Below are 20,597 nucleotides of genomic sequence, written 5' to 3' on the forward strand. Positions count from 1 at the left end.
TAAAACTTCAGTTTTTCTCATTTCTTTGACTCCACCTTCTTTTTAGATATAATATGCACTAAGCCACCAACTTCCTATTGATCCTTATTTTGATATTCCTTTTTCTGTTCATACTGCTGCAACTCTAGATTTCATCAAAATGTCTTCCCTCTAATGAGGCTTCCTACTTCTTAGTCTGTATTGTATATTCTTGCCAGACTAAATCTTCATAAGATATCATGTTCATGAGACTATAGTCTCAATAAAATATAATAACTGCCTTCCCTTTACACAGAAATTTTTATCCTGGCAATCAGAGTTCCAAATAATCAGCCCTTCATCCCATTTTTTAGTTTTATATTTGTCTTTTAGAACCTTATCTTCCCTTGGCTCTTCTTTTCCTACCTCTCTAAATATTTTTTCTCTTATTCTCTTATTGTTGTTGGGGAGCTCTGGAAGCGTAGTGCCTAAGGCACTTGACTGCTAACCAGAAAACTGGCAGTTCAAACCCACCAGTCACTACTCGGAAGGAAGGTTGGGCAATCTATTTCCATAGTGATACTGCCTCAGAAACCCAAGGAGGGATCGCTGTGAGTCAGACCTGACTCGAAGGCAGTAAGTTTTTTTTTTTTTGTTGTTGTTCTTTTTCTTTTTATTATTTCTGAAATTTGGTGTTCCTCAGGGTTTTGTTCTTGGCTCTGCTCAAACAACATATTCTCCATGAGTGAAAATGTACTCGTATAGCTTCAGTTATTTGACAATTCCTAAATCTTTATGTCTAGTTCAGGTCTCATTTCAAGTTTCAGATTCATATATCCAAACTTTATTGGACATCTTTACTTGGCCATTCACATGCAATATGTATAAAAACTTAAAACTTTAAACAATTTCCTCCCAGACTGCTTTTGATCCTGTATGGTCCAGTTCAATGAATGACACTATAATCTACCCAGTCACCCCAGTCAGAAAATTTGGAGTTACTCTGACATCCTTTTTCTATTGCCACATCCAAGTATGAATCTTGTCATATGGATTTTACCTCCTCAACATCTCTTGTCCTTTTTATCATACTCTTACTGTTATTGCCTTAATCCAGGTCATCATCTCCTTATTAGATCATACAAATCCTAAATTTGTTGCCTTTAGTCTTGATGTCCTCCAAGCTGCCATTTGTTGAATATGGTTTAGCTGTTGCCCTTCCAATTGTTCTCCTTTTACTACAGGAGTAGGTGATAAAGAATAAATGTCACATAATGTCACTAAAGGGTTACCTGTTGATCTCTTTAGCCTTGCCTTTCCCCGGGCACCTTTGGTCCAACCCTATGCTTCAGCTTCATTGAGCAACAGCAGTTCTCTTTTATTCCTCCATCAACCTGGAATCATCTCACTACTATCTTCCATTGTCTTCTGACTGACAAACACAAACTCACATTTGAAGATTCAGTTCAGGCAATACTTCTCCTAAGGTAGTTTAAGCACTCCATTGCTTGTGCTTCTAATGTTTTCTGTAGACAAGTCAATATATTTTATTTCATTTATCTATTTACACGTCCGTTCTTTCAGTTAGACTGATCTTCTTGAGGGTAGGGACCTTCTCATTCATCATTGCATCTTCCAGGACTCAGTTTCAATGCCTAACAGAAAGTAAATGCTTAACAAATCTTTGTGGAATTGTACATCTCCCCAAATTCTGTCACAGCAGAAATAGTTTTTTGTTAAGATGTTTTTCCCTCTTTGGGGTACCTTTCTTTGAGAGCCTGTACAATAAAATGGCTGAGAGCATGGGTTTTGGAGTCAGAGTACCTGAATTCATATCCTGTCTCATTCCTCTGTAGCTCTGTGAACATTTGGCAAGTTAGCTAAATTCTCTATGACTTAGTTTCTTCATATATAAAATGGAAATAATAATGAGTGCCTAGTAAATGTTGGGAGCTCTGGTAGCATAGTGCCTAAGGCACTTGACTGCTAACCAGAAGGCTGGTGGGTTTGATTGGAAGGAAGATGGGGCAATCTACTTCTGTAGTGATACTGCCTCAGAAACCCAAGGAGGGATCTCTATGAGTCAGGTCTGACTCGACAGCACACAACAGCAACAAAAACAGTAACTGTTGTTGTGATGATGAATCATATATAAAAGTGCTTGGAATAGAGACTGACAAATACTAAGCACTCAGTAATATTAGCTACTATCATTATGACTATTTCAATCACCCTATTTAAACTTGCCTTTTATATTGCTGGTCAGGGATGATCTTTAGAAAGCCAAATGATACTTACAGAATTCAATGAAATAATAATCATGCTTATTAAACAACTGAAGTACACTTATTATTAGTTCATTCATTCCTGTTTTGAAAATTTTCATCTTGTTTTACCTTGTGCAGTCCCAGACATTGTTTAGTTTTACAGTCAAACAAGCATATTTGGTCAAGGGTTTTCCATTTTCAGGAAGATTATGATATTTTCCCTGTGGCACAGTAAATTTTACAACTTCCAAAGTTTGAATAGCAAGTATATCAATTGATCTATGCATGTCAAATTGCTGGATTTAATCTGGTTACAAGGGGAGAGGCAAAATTCAGTAACCATCAAGTGCATCAAAGGAATGACTGATACAGAAGCATTTAGTTTCCTTTCATTTCCCACTTGGTGGGGAAAATTCTAAGGTTAGTGTCTGAGCTATGAGCTGTATCTATATGTGGCTAAATCAAAGTCTCGCTTTTTCTTTGCAATACAATTGCCTGAATATCACACCATGTAGTGGCAATCACTTGATTAGGAAGCAGTGACTTTTATGAAAGTCATCACACACACACACACACACACACACACACAATCATACTACACACCAGGTCAGAAACAGCTTATTAGCATCAAGTAAAATGGCTTAAGGATTCAGCAGCTCGGATTTCTCTTAAATTATTTTCCTTTTTTGGGAAAGGCATTCAGAAAGCACAAAACCTTTGAACTCACAACCATCTAAAGGCTGAGGTCAACTTGCAATTAACAGGTTTGAGAGATGAGCCCTAACCTCAGGGGACTGATGTTTTTCTTGTACAAATAACATCCCCTTATGTATTGTTCTCTACCACCAGCGCTCAAACAGCTACTCAACTTATGAAACAAATTGCACCATGAGCACAGATAACCCCAGGCTGTAGGTCTGTAATCTGACCTTGGCCATCAGCAGCCAGAAATGAGTTTCCTTCTAATCAGCCTTCCATCAGTCCCCAGTCACTCTTATAAAGGAGCCAGGGCAGAGGAGGGTTTGTATTGCTCTTTCTTCAGCACCAGGATTCTGGACAGCGACCCAAACTGACTGCTGATCGCACTCCCCTTCCTCTCCACCAGCACTGCTACTACCCCCTCTAGTCCCCCCTGCTGCAGAGAAAGAAAATTACATCAGGATCCATGCAGCCGGCGATGATGATGTTTTCCAGTAAATACTGGGCAAGGAGAGGGTTATCCCTGGATTCAGCGGTGCCCGAAGAGCTACTTGGCAGCTTAACAGTGAGTACTGAGTACCCGTCACTCTCCAGAGAAGAGAGTCTTTTAGGGTAGCGATTGTCTTATCCTCACCATATGGACACCTGGTGTATCCTGAGCACACGCACCTCAACTCCCCTCTCCTTGATCATCTCTCTATCCTACCCACCTCTGCCCCCTCCCTCCATAAAGTGAAAGGAGTACTAACTGCTACATGCTTAAACTTCTTTTCTTCAAAGTTTATAAGTAAAAAGTTAAGAAGTTCCTAAAAATTAGAACAAGAGGAAACAATATCTTTTATCCACAACCAAAAACATTTTGAAAGACCATTTATTATAAGGAAAACGGAGAGAAGAAATTAGGTTTTTCTGATTCTCATAAGATTATTGCTTCTTGTACAAAGCCCATAAGTAGAAGTCATATTTAAAAAATCTTGTCTGTAGATGCAGGCTATTGGAATAAAAGAAAGAACAGGCTCCTTTCAAAAGTTTTTTTGCATTCCTCATTAATTTTTTTTTTCTTTTCAGTTTAATTGATGTAGTAATGGAAACAATACACTGCTTATGCCAGTATTTAAAGGAGTTTTTATATTCTAAATATTAGCAGAATAAAAAAAGTAACATTCTGCAAGGTTTTAGACCCTGAGTTGAGGTAATTGTTACAGGATTTAATAAAAATGGCAGAGAAAAAAAAATGTATTCATATTCCTACTCATTAAAAATATTAAGTGATATTTCATTACTTCACTATCAGGGTTTATCAACTAATTCCAATTCAGTCTGTATCACAGGAAAAAAAAACCTGTTTTAGTGCTGTGGCTCCAAGTAAGTGCCAGAGGCTTGCTTTGTGCTGACATATTATTACTGATAAAAATGTTGAAAAGTAATCATGGCAAGTTTCGTAGAATTATTTAAATCCATTTGCAAAAGTGAGGCCAAAACATAATGGATTTTCTAACATTTAAATATCATGAATATTTGGAACGAGATATTACATTGAGGAATTTTGAAGTTATAATTAACTGCTAGAAGGAAAACAAAGAAAACCAGAGTTATGGTTAATGTAGGACCCTTCCGTGTAGAAAGCACTGCTGTAGGGTCGGTGTGTTACACGGTGAGAAGGAGGCAGATGGTAAGAGACTGAGACATCTGAGCTTTCAATGACTAAATATGTGGTCAAATGTCAATGTCTGCGTAGACTTCTTCTTTCCTTAACTCATAAATAATGAAATATTATTTCTATCTTTTCTATGATATGTAAATCTAGTGAGAAAGGCAGTACTAACATGGAGACATCAAGCCAGTAGAAGAATCAAAGGAAGAAAATGGCAAATCATTGTTCCACAGGGTTCCATATCAAACATACATTTCTCAGTTTCGTGAGGATGTAATAGATTGGTGTGATTATGCTATATCACTGTTTGCCAGCAAGAAAGTTCTCTGCTTGTCTCTGCATTTGCTTAGGAAGAACACAAAAAATTGCATCATTGTTTTGTATTATCTGTCAAATGAAAGTTTCATCTTTCTGTATTTTTGACAACATTTTTGAGTTTAGCCAACAGGACTAATAGCCATTACATAATCATATATTACAGTATCTTGAATGGCTAATGAAGTGTTAATTCTTTTCAGTTTCTCAGATTCTGCTGTTTGCTTTTAAGAATTGGCTGGCTGGCTGGCTTTTTCTTTCTTTCTTTATTTGTGGCTCAATTTTAACAGCCATCACATGCGAACACAGATGACCTTGGTCAAACACTCTCCCTCCTCCTATGAACTTCCACAAGTAGATTCACAGGGACAATGTGACCCTAACTGCAGAAACCAATGTCATCAATTTCAGTTCATATCTTGCCATATTTCAGAATGAAATGGATATTTTGTTTTTAAAATTTAATCGAAGCTTATATATTGTGAAAACTATGTTTGCCTTATTTTTGATGTTTCATAATTTTTATATCTTCTGTATGATACAACTAGGCTAGCAGAGCAAATTGTATCCTGTGAAATAAACCTAGGAAGGTAGGGATTATTCATAAATGATACTTTATGCTTTATGGTAGGCATATTTTTGTGCTGTTAAAGGGCAGCAAATCTGATCTCCTTTTCATTTCAACCACTGGATAATATTGTCGAGCAAATAGTGTCCCCGAGTAAATTAAACCAATATTTATGATTGAGAGTTATGAGTGACATAGCAACTTCACCTTGAGTTTGTATGATTGCTGGACAATACCTGGGAAAAAAAAATCTAATTATGAAGGACTCTGGAATTCTAACTAATATGTATACACTTTTTCTCTTCCTTTTTGAAGCTAAATAAAGGGAGCTCTGGCAAAAATGACGACAAGAAAAGCAACAGGGGAAGCAACAAAAGCGAAACTGCTACCGAAAGTGGCAAGACAGCAGTTGTATTCTCCTTGAAAAATGAAGTTGGTGGATTGGTAAAAGCTCTGAGACTCTTTCAGGTGAATGTAAAATATCATTACATAACTTTAAAAGTGGCTGTGTGCTTGGTTACAAACCTGTCATCTGTTATGAAACATTACTGAATCAATTTCTGGATAATATGTTGAAAGGTTCAAAGAAACCAGACTTCATGAGCCTTTACAAGAAGAGTTTGCCTGCCAAACAATGAAGTAAGCAGATTCGTGTGAACTATGATTTATTAATTCAGTTAGGCTATTAGGAACTCTGCAGACTGTTGCCAGGTAAGGAAGTCAGTAATTCAAAGATGGGAGCCTAACACAAAAGGAGCAAAACAAGGTTTCTTTTAAGTATCAAGACCCTGCAGCCTGATTTGATTTGTTAAAATTTGAGTTGTGCACATGTCTTAGGAGCATGTTTACTGCATAAAGTGAGATACATGAGTACAGGCACTTAGACTCCACTAAGCCCCATTGTTTTGTGAATTTAAGTGTCTTTTTTTGAAAGAGGAGTCAGACTTTTTGTAGCTAAGTGGTAGGGATACCTCTCCCTTAATGTGATAGACATGAAGGAGCCCTTTCCCAGTCCAAATCTGTAGGTTGAACCTCAAGAAGGAGGCTGGTTGGGGATGGGGCTGGAAAAGCCCAGAAAAGCTGTTGCCCTCATGCCAGGCTCCTCTACTCTTTGGTGAGCACTTTACCTTAAAAATGCATTTTGCTTGGGGTCACTGGCTCTTGGTTTGAGCAAAATAGGGAGCCTAGCTCTGCAGTGGAAAGACAGTCTGAATTGCCATCAGATGATTCAGACCTGTATTCGCCTAACTTGGCTAATCTCTGACTACTCCCGGAGTTCAATCTCTTCATTTGGAAAAGAACAATAACAATCCCTGCCCTATAGGGTTCTTGTGAAGAAACAATATGAGTCAAAGTGGTTTATAAATTGCACAAATAGGAGGCATTATTATGATGCCTGTATGATGACCACAGCGCAGGGGAAGCAGCCGCCTGCACTAAATACACTAAATGTATTTCCTTGTTCTCTCTTGACCTTGAAGGGAAGGATCAAGCACCATAAACAGAGGTAATGGAAGTCTGGAGAAATGTTTTACACGTAATTATATCATCTAGAGCTGTCTCCATACAGTGCCCAAAGGCAGGCCAATTCAGTTTGACAGCTGCATGCAATGGAAAAATCCCTGAAGAAGGAGTTAGCAGCCATAGACTGGAGTTTTCACTCTATCCTCAGCTGGTCATGGGCCTTAGCTAAACCACTTAACCCATCTGGACCTCAGCTACCTTGTCTAAAAATATCCTCTCCACTTCAATCAAAGGACATTAAGAGTCCGAAGTGGCACGATGTATAGGAAGTCTCATGAACCTTGAATTTAGCATTAGTCTCACTTTTATTATCAGCCAATTCAGGAAAGATGGCTTTTCTTGCAAAGGTTAATAAAAACACAGAAATAGACACAGCTCCCTGGTCAGAGGACTAGTTTCTTTATATAAGAGAGAGGATGCTGTTGGATTTGACCTTATTCTGGGTTTGGAAACTATCTGTCCTGCTCCTATGCTGGAAATTCTGAGAGTATCCAGGCTTGTATCAGAGATTGTGTTGGTAATCAGAGTGTACCATCTGGAGTGATGGGGAGGTGGTGGAGGTGGGGTGGAGAGGAGAATGTAGTCTTGAATTAAGGAAGGTACAAAGAAAAACTACATCACCTGGGGATTTAAACCTTAATTTTAACGATTAAGTTACTGCTTTTCCTCTTGAACCTTATTGTAAGGAGACTTCATCCCTGAGGTTCTTTGTGGGGTGATAGTTGCAGCAACACACCCTTGGATGAAGCCAGCTTGGAGGTTACTGAAGGAGGACAATTACTAAGTGGCCCATTTAAGTTTTTTTTTACCTTTGTCTCTCATTGTCCCCTAAGTGAGGTCTCTGAGTGGTGTAAACAATTTGCTCCTGACTAATAACTGAGAGGTTGACAGTTTGAATCCACCTAGTGGTGCATTGGAAGAAAGAGCTGACAGTCTACTTCCATAAAACCACAGCCATTGGAAACCCTGTGTGGCTCAGTTCTATGCTGAAACACGTGGGGTCTCCATGAATTGGAACCAACTTGAAGGCATGGATTTTTTTTTTTTAGTCTCCTGAATAAGTGATTTGTTTGCTATTTGCCTTCAAAGATCCTCTTTTCACGACTTTTCTTACTCCCTTCTCTTTTCCTAAATTTGACCAATGTTTCTCAGACCTCAGTCCTTTTCATACCACTTTCTGAATTTCTAACTACATTTGCCTGCCATCTGTACAATTTACTGTTTGTATATATATAAACCAACCCAAACCTACTGCCATTGACTCAATTTTGACTCATAGCTACCCTATAGGACAGAGTAGAATAGGCCCATAGGGTCTCCAAGGCTGTAATCTTTACAGAAGCAAACATCCACATCTTTCTCCTGCAGAGCAGCTGGTGAATTTGAACCATTGACCTTTCGGTTAGCAAACAAGTGCTTTAACCACTGTGCCACCAGAGAGCTCTCTCTATATCTATATAAATATTTACATGTATATTTTTATATCTCATATAAACCAGAAAAAACCAAACTCACTGCCATTGAGCCCAACCTGACTCATAGCGACCCCTCCTTGGGTTTCTGAGGTGATATCACTATGGAACTAGATTGCCCAACTTTCCTTCTGAGGAGTGGCTGGTGGCTTTGAACCGCCAGCCTTCTGGTTAGCAGTCAAATGCCTTAGGCACTATGCCACCAGAGCTCCTATATCTCTCATTAAGTCTCTGTCTCTCTCTATATATAATAGCTTAAATGTGTCTTTTAATGAGGGAAGAACACCTACACACAGAGACATAAATATACAATTTGCTTATTAAGAGAGTCAATGGATGGAAACATTTCCACAGCCAATCAAAGAACAAGGAGATTGTCTTTTCCTGTTTTGTGGGCACCTGCCATCTTATCGCTTAACAGTTGAACAAGAGCAGCCTGTGGCATCCCTTTTATCATGGCCTGAAGGTGATTCAGAGATGTTGCTTGTATTTCTACAGGAAAAACGTGTCAACATGGTTCATATTGAATCCAGGAAATCTCGGAGAAGAAGTTCTGAGGTTGAAATCTTTGTGGACTGTGAGTGTGGTAAAACAGAATTCAATGAGCTCATTCAGTCATTGAAATTTCAAACCACAATTGTGACTTTGAATCCGCCGGAGAACATTTGGACAGAGGAAGAAGGCAAGGCTGGTCTTTGCTTGTCGGGTAATTTTGCAATCTGACAAATGTTGCAAAGGGGAAAACGCAATCTGTGAGCTAATATTTTTGAACATGCACTGTGTTTTCCACAGAGCTAGAGGATGTGCCCTGGTTCCCCCGGAAGATCTCTGAGTTAGACAAATGCTCTCACAGAGTTCTCATGTATGGTTCTGAGCTTGATGCCGAACACCCAGTAAGTGTCCAGTAAAATCATTCCACACATGACCTTTGAGCTCTGCCCTTGTTTCCGGCGGTGTGTGCCATGTTCTGTGCTGCAGTGCTTTCCTAGTGAGCAATTTATTATTTATTCTCTGTAACTGAGAGCAGACTTGCCAATTATAAAGCTTCCCTGCACACGTGCTTGGCTAGAAACTTGTTAGAAGGATGACATTTCCACAGAACATTTATTTTTACAAGGGTTGGATAGAGGCGGATATCCTAAACCTTGGAGAATATTTCTGTAGAATTAGACAGCCTGAAATATACTTGCAGATGGTGACCCTTGGAAATACAGTGAACTGAAATTGATCATACATTTGGGGAACAAGGGAGGACTAGACATTATGGGGCTCAGTGAGAGAATAAAATTCTCCTTGCTCTTTCCTTTGACTGGAACTAGTTAGGGGCGGAGTAAGGAGGTTGACTTCAGTCTCAGTGGAAAGCCAGAGGGTTTTACAATAAGGCCATGATGGAAGGCATACCTTTTCCCTCATCTGTCCTGAATCTATCTACCATCATCTCTCCTGTACCTCAATAAAAATGACCACCTTTAAAGAAATATGATATTTGGGTAAGCGTTTCCCATTATTTTCCCCCATCACATCAGTTTTTATTTTAGTTCAGGGGACCTTTCTCTATGGTCAGAATGAAGTGCAGGCGAACATCTGGGAGAAGTAAGCAGTGTGCTCGTTCAGTACAAGCTTTCTCTTGTTTCTTTCTGGTGCTCCTTGTCTGAAAATGACCAGATGAAGCCCAAGCAGCTTGGTCATGCTGTCAGAGAACTTTGTGGTCTGAGGGTAATAGTTAGAGATATTTGTTTTCTTTCAATGGAGAAAATCCGGGAATCAGACAGTTGACCATACGCCATTCCCACCCGTTGCTGTCGAGTCAGTTGCTACTTACAATGACTCTAAAGGACAGAGTAGAACTGCCCTAAGGATGCAAATATTTATGGGAGCAGACTGCCACATCTTTTTTGCGCTGAGAGGCTGGATGGGTTCAAATCACTGATGAGCAGCCAAATGCTTTTGCAGTGGTTCTCAAAGTGTGTTCGCAGGACCAGCAGCATCAGTATAACCTGGGGATGTTTTTTTCTTCTCATTTTATTTTTTTGTTGAGAATATATACAGCAAAACACACTAACTCAACTATTTCTACATGTACAACTCAGGAATATTGATCACACTCCTCATATTGTACCCCATTCTCACCCTCCTTTTCTGAACTTGTACCTCCTCCATTAGCATAAATGGGAACCTGTTCCAACAAGCCCACACTTAAGTTTGAGAATGACCACTTTGAAGGAAGAAACCCAAACCAAAAACCAACCTTTCTGCCATCTAGTCAATTCTGACTCAAAGCGACCCCATCGGGTTTCTGAGGCGGTAAATCTTTATGGAAGTAGACTGCTCCATCTTCCTTCCACGGAACGGTTCGTGGGTTTGACCTGCCAACCTTCTTGTTAGCAGGCAAATGCCTTAGGCACTGAACTGCCAGAGCTCCTTTTATAAAGCAAGAAGGAAATTTTTAATCAAATCAGTCATTTGATATAATATCAAATATATAATTTCAAACACATGGTCAAACAGATCTAAATCAATTGCTTATTTTTGAAAAGGTGAATTCACTCAAGGACACAGTGTATTATTTGCCAGCATAGCCTAAAATTTTAGGATATTTCAGGGTAATTTACATGTAAGGCTCCTTAGAGGAACATTAGAAAAACATTCAAAAGGGCCTTTGATAATCATCCTACTGTATTAGCTTTCCCCCTTCCCCACTCCCAGAGGATGACACAAACGCCTGATTTAAGAAATTAGCAGTATTAGTATTGCCAGACACTAGCTGTTAACTTTCAGGATGACCTTGGGCAAGTCACACTACTTCTGCACCTCAAATTCTTTATGTAAAAAGTGGAAATTAAATGCTTATTGACCTCAAAGGTGTGTTTGAACCCAAGCCTAAAAGAAAACAACCAGAGAGCATTTTGGCAAAAGTTAACACTTGTTTCCAGGAATGGAAGTGTTGTGTTAAATCATCCACACCAATGCCTGGACAGTAAAGGATTTCTCTCTAACCTGCTATTTCCAAAATGCTCCCCTTAGTCTAGTTTGAAAATTACTCAACCTGGAGAAAAGAGTTCAGCCATTTTAATGGAGCAACCACAGGAACCACTGACCTTGCTGTGAAAAAATTTATTCTGATCTCCAGTGCAAATTTTCCTGTGCTTAATTTTAATCCATTACTCCTAATTACACCTACCTATGATACCTTCTTTTATTTTCTGTGCAGCCACTTGAAATAATTGCAAGTACTTAGCAATACCATACTCCAGTGACCTTTTTTTTTCAACCACACATTTTTCTTCCGTAAGCATTCCAAATGTTCATTATGCAAAAGTTTGATATGGGTAGGTTTATTTTTATACATCATTTTCAAAATACATTATTATTTTATACATTATTTAATTAAATAATTTATATTTTATATAGTATTTTTATACATTATTATTTGATGAAGATCAAAGTACTTTTTATGCCTGAGAATAATCCCAGTCTTGAGTCAGACACTGGGACCCGTGTAATAGGATAGTTCAGAAAGGGCTTGGAATATAAGAATCAGGTTGCTAAGTTTCACTTTCTTGGTAACTGTCGGGGAGCTGGCCTGCTGACTCGTGATGGTTCCATGCATGACCCAACAAAACACTGCTTGGTTATGTGCCATCTTCATGTTCAGTGCAGACTGGACCATTGTAACCTATAAACTTTTTTTCTTTCTTATTTTTTGTTTTTAATTGTGATTCGGGTGAATGTTTACAGAGCAAATTGGTTTCCCATTCAACAATTCATGCACATTTTCTTTTGTGACATTCATTGCAGTCCCCACGATGTAATAGCATTCTTCCCACTGCCTCCCTGTGTTTACCATTTCCCTTCATCCTTCTCTCCTATCCCTTCCTGCCTTCTGAGCTTTGTTCCTGGGCAAAGGCCACCCATTTGATCTCATACGGTTGGTTGTTCTAAGGAGCGCCCACCTTCCTGGTGCTGTTGCTCACCTTGTAGGCCTGTCTACTGTTTACATGGAAGCTGAGCCACAGAAGTGAGTTCAGTTCCAGGCTTGAAAGGTGTCTGAGGGCCATAGTCTGGGGCATTCCACCAGCCTCTATGACACCAGTAAGCCTGGTGTTTTATTATGATTTTCAGTTTTGTTCTACATTTTTCTCCCACTCTATCTAGGACCTCCTACTGTGATCCCCTTTCAGAGAGGTCAACAGGATCCTTAGAATGTTTATTGGTTAATTGTCAAGTAGCTGGCCAGGCCTTTCCTCTTAGGATTCTCTAGAAAGGGTTAAATATCTAGGTCCACCCCAGAGACTACTCCCCTTAGTCACCCTTCAAGCCTGGAAATGAACTCATTCCCAGGGCTTAATTTCCAGCCAAACAATAGATAAGCCTAAGAGGTAAACAGTTACACCAGGTAGCTATACTCCTTAGAACATTCAACCATGGGAGATCAGAAGGGCAGCATTTGTGCAGGGAGAAAACTCAGAGAGCAGGAATACATAGGAAAGAAGGACACACAGGGAAAAGGCAAATGCAGGGAGGAAGTGGGAAGAGAAATGTTACATTGCAGGGATTGCAATCAATGTCATGAAACAAAATGTGTATGAACCATTGAATGGAAAACAAATTCACTCTATAAACTTTCACTCAAATCACCAAAAAGAAGAAAAAAACATTAGGTCCATTTCTGTCAAATTTTAGCAGGCAAGCAAATCATGTGGGGGATCTTTTAAAAGCGAGAACAGATTCAGGAGGGTCCAGGTGGGGCCTGAGATTCTTCATTCTAGGCACCGCCAGATGAGTCTTACATTGGAGGCCTGGGGACCGGCCTTTGAAGAGCAAGGATCTCGACTTTCAAACTGTGGTTCACTTTGTTAAAACACAGCATCTTGAGGCTCATGTGAAACCTGTTGGATCACAATTTTCAGGGAAGGGACATGCAGTCTGCATTTAAAACGGTCTGCAGGAGAGTCTGATCAGCTCTTATGTTTGGGAACTTATGTCCTAGCTCCTGCAACTCTGGTCATGCAGTGGTTAAGACATTCGGCTGCTTAAGGAAAAGGTTAGCAGTTCAAATCCACCAGCTGCTCTGCGTAAGAAAGATGAGGCAGTCTGCTTCCATAAAGATTTACAGCCTTGGAAACCCTATGGGGCAGTTCTTCTCTGTCTCATAGGGTCACTATGAGTCGGAATCTACTTGATGGCAGTGGGTTTGATTTGGTTTTGGTCCTAGCTTCCCGGTTCAAATCATCTGGTGTGTGGGTGTGGGGGGGCGGGAGGGCTCCCTGCACTGCAGTCAGAATCACTGAGAAAGTGTCCGGGTTTGGAGTATTATTTGAAACTTCCTAGGTGATCCAAATATGCCACCAGAGCTGAGCTATTTAGGATCACTACTTGAATGCCATAAAGGAGGTCTGGTGGTGCAGTGCCTAAGGTATTTGACTGCTAACCAGAAGGTTGGCAGTTGAAACTCACCAGCCACTCTGCAGAAGGAAGGGGAAGCAATCTACTTCCATAAAGATTTACTGCCTCAAAAACCCAATGGGGGTTGTTATGCATCTGAATCAACTGGATGGCAGTGGTTCTTACTTGAGTGTCATGTAAATTAAGCTGAGCACTTTAGGGTACAGGCTGAGTCTTCAGTTCTTAATGTAAGTGGAAGGAGGCAGGGTAGGATTGTGTGGCAGGAGCTTCCTGGGTGGTATGGTTGCCCAGGATTTAGTAAATAAATATACAGGATGCCTGGTTAAATTTGAATTTCAGGTAAACAATGAATAATTTTTTTCAGATAAGTAAACCAAAAAAAAAAAAAAAAAAAAACCAAGCTCAATGCCATCAAGTCAGATATGATTCATAGCGACCCCTCCTTGGGTTTCCGAGGCTGTATCTCTATGGAAGTAGACTGCCCAACCATATAAATATGTACCAAATATTACATCAGTCCTACTAATAGTGAAAATATATACATTGTTTATCTGAAATTTACATTTAACTGGGAATCCTGCATTTTATCTGCACCCTAGCCCTAACTTCCATCAGGAATGGGTGGGCAAGGAATGCTGTCTCTGTAATCGCTAATGTTAGCATCCTGTTGTACTTTGTCATCCATGGTTCAACCCAGGAAGCTCTGGATCAGCTTCAACACTTGTGTGATCACCGCCACAATAGGCTAATGAGGCATGGTGAGTAAATCATTTTCCTGCATCCATGGAAAGGGTGCAGATGTTTACCGAAGAAAGACAGTCAAGATTCTTTGGGAAGCCTGGCAGATGTGGCATGGTGTCTGGTCTGGGAGACCCAGGGAAAAAATGCTGTGATTTTTAAGACTCTCTTTTGTCATGGCGTGCTTTCTTTTTGGATAATAAAGATGCTTGGAGTTCTACAACTTTACCATCACAGATCTTCAGGTGCTACTCATATGTGTTGAAATACTTTTTAGATTAAGATCTCTATGCTCTACATCACACACACCTGCTGTCATTGACTTGACTTCAACTCATGGCGACTTCATATGGTTCAAAGTAGAACTGTGCTCCATATGATTTCCAGTGGCTGATTTTTTGGAAGTGGATAGCTAAGCCTTTCTTCTGCAGTGCCTGTGGGTGACTCAAACATCCAATCTTTTTGTTCGAAGATGAGCATGTTAACAATGGAATACCCAATGACTCCACCTACCCTCTACAGGAGTATTTACCTTTTTGTAGGTCACAAACCCATGTGTAAATATGATAACTGTAATCACAAATTTTTTTTTTTTTTTTCTGAATATCCTTTTTGGCAAAGTCTTGCCTTCTGCCCATTTTTTATTTGGATTATTTGTCTTTCTGTTGTTGAGGTGTTGGAGTTTTCTATAAATTCTAGAGGTTAAGTCCCTTGTCAGATATGTCATTGCCAAATATTTTTCCCCCAATCTGTAGGTTCTCTTTTGACTCTTTTGGAGAAGCCTTTGGAAGCACATAGAAATTTAATTTTTAGAAGGTCCCATTCATCTAGTTTATCTTCTGCTGTTTGTGCATTGTGGGTTATGCTTGACAGTCTATTTATGTCATATATTAAAAACCTGAAAAAACAAACTCATTGCCTTTGAGTCAGATCCAACTCATAGCAACCTCTCCTTGGGTTTCCGAGGCAGTACACTACAGAAGTAGATTGCCCAACTTTCCTTCTGAGGAGTGGCTGGTGGGTTTGAACTGCCAGCCTTCTGGTTAGCAGTCAAATTTTTGCCATATATTAGGGCCCCTAAATTTGCTCCTAGTTTTTCCTTGAGGAACTTTACAGTTTTAGGTTTCACATTTAAGTCTTTGAGCCATCTGGAGTTAGTTTTTGTGTGTGGTGTGAGGTATGGGTCTTGTTTCATTTTTCTGCAAATGGATATTCAGTTTTGCCAGCACCATTTGTTAAACAGACAATCCCTTCCCCATTTAATGGATTTTGGCCCTTTGTCAAAGATCAGCTGACTATAGGTCTATGGAACTATTTCTGGGTTCTCAATTCTATTCCTTTGGTCTATGTGTCTGTCATTGTACAAATACCAGGCAGTTTTGACTACTGTGGCTGTATAGTAGGTTTTGAGATCCAGCAGTGTGAGACCTCCTACTTTGTTCTTCTTCTTTAATAATGCTTTGCTTATCCAAAGTTTCTTTCCTTTCCATATAATGTTAGTGACTGGTTTTTCCATATCCTTAAAAACTGTTGATGGGATCTGGATTGGGATTGCATTGAATGTATAGATTGCTTTGGGTAGAATTGACATTTTCACAATGTTCAATCTTCTTGTCCATGATGTACGTTCTTCCATTTATGTAGATCTTTTATGGTTTCTTGAAGTAGTCTTTTGTAGTTTTCTTTGTACAGGTCTTTTGTGTCTCTGGTAAGATTGACTCCCAAGTATTTTATATTTTTGGTAGCTATTGTAAATGGTATTGATTTCCTTATTTCTTTTTCAGCAGTCTCTTTGCTGGTGTAGGGAATCCAACTGACTTTTGGATGTTGATCTTGTATCCTGCCACTATTCTAAATCTCTCAATTAGTTCCAGTAGATATTTTACTATGCTCACAAATTTTTGTATACACACATTTTAGGTCATCACAACCTTAGCTATGAACCCCAGTTAAAAAAATCCTGATTCCTTGTCCAAGAAACAAAGTGTTAGCTTATGGGATATGATTACTTTGCACAGGGTGAGAGTGATCTCAGGGGATGTTCTCTCCCCATCCTCTGTTAGGAACTCTCTTGTCATTCCCAAAGAAAGGTCTTTGGCCATGGTAGTTCTTGCTTTATGATCAGCAGAGACAGTCCTGTGAAGATTTCTGGCCTCAAGGCCAGTTCTTCTTCAGACAGATAATTGAATGGGGTGATTTTCTAGTGAGATTGAGGTTCCTCTTGAATAGCTCACCTGTACCTGGCAGAAATGTCTTAGTTGCAGCGGAGCTAATTTAGGCTGTTGTCGAACCTGGTCCCATTCTCCTACAATCAGATCCCATAATCCAAGTGACTTGTCTTCTTACCTAGTGCTCTGGTTACCTAGTACCTCTCCAACAGATGGGATGCTTGAACAAACAGGAGTTTATTCTCTTACAGTTTGGAGGCTTTAAGTCCAAATTCAAAGTGCCAGGCTCTAGGGGCTGGGTGAAAGCCCCTCAACCTTGGGGTTCAGCTCTGCTTCCTGCTCCCAGCCCACTGGAGCTAGAGGCTTTTCTTCACTCAGACAACTGCTAGCTGCTGAGACTGACAAGCCCAAGGTAAACAAATAAAAAGGCACAGTCCCGATGTTACCAAACCACATGTCAGGCCATTAACTCAAGTCCACTGAAAGTCCCAAGGTCGGCAGAGCATGGCAGGCTGGTGAACAATGACATGGCTACATGCAAGGTTCAAGCCATAAGCTAGAGACCATTCCTAAAGCTGTTTCTTCTATATGGGAAGTAGACCACATACCCAAAGGCAGCTACTCAGCTGCTCACAGTAGATTCTGCCATGGAATTGATTACCAGTCCGATCATGGGGAATACTACATCCAGCTGCCCAGCCACTCAACCAGGCCTAGCCAAGTTGACACACAGATTTAACTACCATGCTGGTCCTTTATTCTCAGAGTGACACTTGCTTCTTGGTTATCTTTCTGAGTTTCAGAAGTAAGAAAGTAAATGGAAACAATTCCTTCTGGGCTTCCAGCAGTTTGAAGAAACAACCTTGGAAACAATTGAATATCTGGAAGTACCTGAAAAACTCACTGCTGATGAGTCAGATCTGACCCATACTGACCTCTCTTTGGGTTTCTGAGGTGGTATCTCTGTGGAAGTAGATTGCCCAATCTCCCTTCTGAGGAAGGCTGGTGGGTTTGGACCTCCAGCCTTCTGGTTAGTAGTCAAATGCCTTAGGCACTATGCCACCAGAGCTCCCAGAAGTACCCGAAGGAAATGAAAATGGAAAGTCTGTAGAAGACAGGAGAAATTTTTGAATGGAAGCCCTCTCAGAAGGATTCTACTTGACTGAAGAATAACAGACATAGTTTTTAATTTCCTAAGTGCATGGTGATGGATTAAAGTCAAAAGTTGGCTCAGGCTAACTAGAACTATAAGAACTCAGTGTGGAATGGAGCTAACCTGCTACCCTGTGCATGAGTCCCTTATAATTGATTTTGCATTGTGTGACTCTAGTCATAAAATACAGCAAAACCTCTTTAATTCATACTAATTTGGAAATTTGATGATTATTCTGAATAATGGAATTTTTAATAAATATACATTTATTAGTCATTTACACAGAGCAATTAAAATTAGGTTAATTTATTGAATAACCAATTTAAAGGAAATTGGTTTAATGAACAGGATAATATTAAATTGTTATCAAGATCAATTACATGTAAATAATACTTGAAAACCAAAAGACAGTGTTCACAGTATCAATTTGCTTAACTAACCCATTTTGCCTACTTAGTGGAAAGGTAAACTTTGGCCTGAATTCCCAGCACACATGGCAAATTAGCACAGCCCCAATTTAAGGAGGTTTTACTGTGAGCACAATTTGCTTCTGCCTGTGGCATCAAGATGGTCATCCAAGGATAAGATTTACATTTTAGTTAAACACTCAGTAAATACCACAATGATTTTCTTTTAGGCCTTCTGCAGCTAATTTTTCTGCACTTCATTAAGTAACTTAATCTCTTTTCTGTTTAAGGGATTTAAGGACAATGTCTATCGGCAGAGAAGAAAGTATTTTGTGGACGTGGCCTTGGGTTATAAATAGTAAGTACCTGTATAACTCTTTCTTGTGACTTGTCATAGGCCAGTTAAGAAAAACACATGCTGTATTAAACAGACCTGTCATCTGTTCACTTTAACTTAGGAGGCAGAAACGAACCATTTTTAACACTTGCCAACTCTGTAGGCTTTAATGTACTTTGTTGATGTGGATGTTTGACATTCTGGTATAATTGTAAAATAATGAGACTTGTGGGCCACGTGACAAGTGCTACATTTTCAGTGGTTTTCTCACCTCCACTAAGGCAAAGGTCCCATTTTCTGTACTCTGCACGTCCTAGAAAACATATTTTAATTTCGTTTTTGACTTGAATGTTTTGTGACCCCCTTCGGTGTCCAGCTTCTCCAATGCAAGTAGATTATTCAGCAAGAATGGTGAAGCAGCCATAATAGAAATGTGTTTGCTTTCCATGGAAAGGGGAATTTCCTATAAGTTGGAAGGTTGGTGGACAAGTTTCATACCCCATCCCAGAACAGAACTGGGGTGAAAGTGGAGAACTTTGAGGCTGGGGTGAGGGCTGTGTACAGTGCACAGTGGTATGTAAGAGTGAAGGCATGCTTCTGGGACCAACAATAATGGAGTATGTTGACCACAGGCCACACCTAGGAAAATGGAATGATGTTCAATTCTGTTTATTCTCTGCTCACCGTATAACTTAACATGCATAACATGTATAACATGATGCTCTCTGCCCTTTGGTATGTGATCAGCTACATTTTGTCATTAGAATGAAATATAAATCCACATCTGGCAGAGGAAAGATTCTTCTTACACTAGTTGGAATTAGTTGGGAAGCTTGACTGTTTTGCAGGGCAAATTTGTTCCTAGTGAGACTGTAGGACATTCTCTGTGTTTTGGAGGTTATTGATGTTTGTTTTTTTAAATTTTTGAAATATTTTCTTAAGGAATGTGACACCAGTGGCACTAGCTGCTATTGAGTTGACTCTGACTCATAGAGACCCCTGTATGTCAGAGTAGAACTGTGCTCTGTAGGATTTTCAATGGGGACTTTCTGGAAGTAGATGGCCAAGCCTTTCTCCTGAGATGCCTCTGGATGGAAATGAACCTCCAGCCTTTCGGTTAGCAGCCAAACATTTAATTGTTTGAATCACCCATAGACTCACACATATGTGTCACACATATATATGTATGTATATACATATACATATATATACAAATATGTATATATACAAATACACACACACACACACACACACATATATACATATTATATATATATCAACATACATAATATGACAGCAAAAAAGCCCAAACTCATTGCCACTGAGTTGCTTCCTACTCAAGGTGACCACACAGGTGCTCAACTCCAAGTGAGAGGATTCCCATTGTACCTCATTGGACCAATCATTTGCTCATCCTAACTTCACTTGATGCTTTGTGATCTCCCCTCCCTCCATCCAAGCCCAGGCATTCTCCATCCTTCCTTCACCCTGTTTAGAATCATGAAAACCAGGACTTCATGGCACGTGCTTGTCTATTGTATCTATTCTGCTCTCATCTCTTCCACTCCAAGCAGCTCCTTCAGCCTCTCTGTGGTGACTTTCTGCCTCCTCACAATGTCACTGTGCACAGCATGCCCTTGCTCCAGCCCAAACTCGAGCCACCCTTTTACCCTCAGCCCTGCTGCTCACTACCCCAATCTCTCAGGGTTTTCCAGTCACATTTCCATGAGGGCACTCTGATGGGCTTAGCTCACTTTTTCACATCAGGTCCTGGTAAGTTGTTGTAAGCCATAACACTGGCTTCCCTGGTTCACAGGCCTCCCCGTGGAATCATCCTATGCCTGCAAAGAGGAAGATTTGGAAAGGATGTGGGCAGGGCAGGCCTTGGGGCATGACCTGTCTAGGATATGGTGTAAGCTCAGTGCCTGGCA

General features: G+C 39.9%; 1 protein-coding gene across 1 annotated transcript in view; it reads left to right on the top strand.

Annotated features, from left to right (window-relative positions):
• Positions 1-3,390: 3,390 nt before the first annotated feature.
• TPH2 (tryptophan hydroxylase 2) overlaps positions 3,391-20,597 on the top strand; it is a 167,719-nt gene continuing 150,512 nt past the window's right edge. The window contains exons 1-5 of the mRNA XM_007952465.2: positions 3,391-3,489; positions 5,777-5,929; positions 8,956-9,139; positions 9,250-9,350; positions 18,620-18,687. Coding sequence (XP_007950656.1) covers positions 3,391-3,489; positions 5,777-5,929; positions 8,956-9,139; positions 9,250-9,350; positions 18,620-18,687 — 605 coding nt within the window. The remainder of the gene's footprint in view (positions 3,490-5,776; positions 5,930-8,955; positions 9,140-9,249; positions 9,351-18,619; positions 18,688-20,597) is intronic.

This window comes from Orycteropus afer, unplaced genomic scaffold, assembly GCF_000298275.1.
Source record: "Orycteropus afer afer isolate SDZICR_OR568_19922 unplaced genomic scaffold, OryAfe1.0 scaffold00339, whole genome shotgun sequence".
NCBI lineage: Eukaryota > Metazoa > Chordata > Mammalia > Tubulidentata > Orycteropodidae > Orycteropus > Orycteropus afer.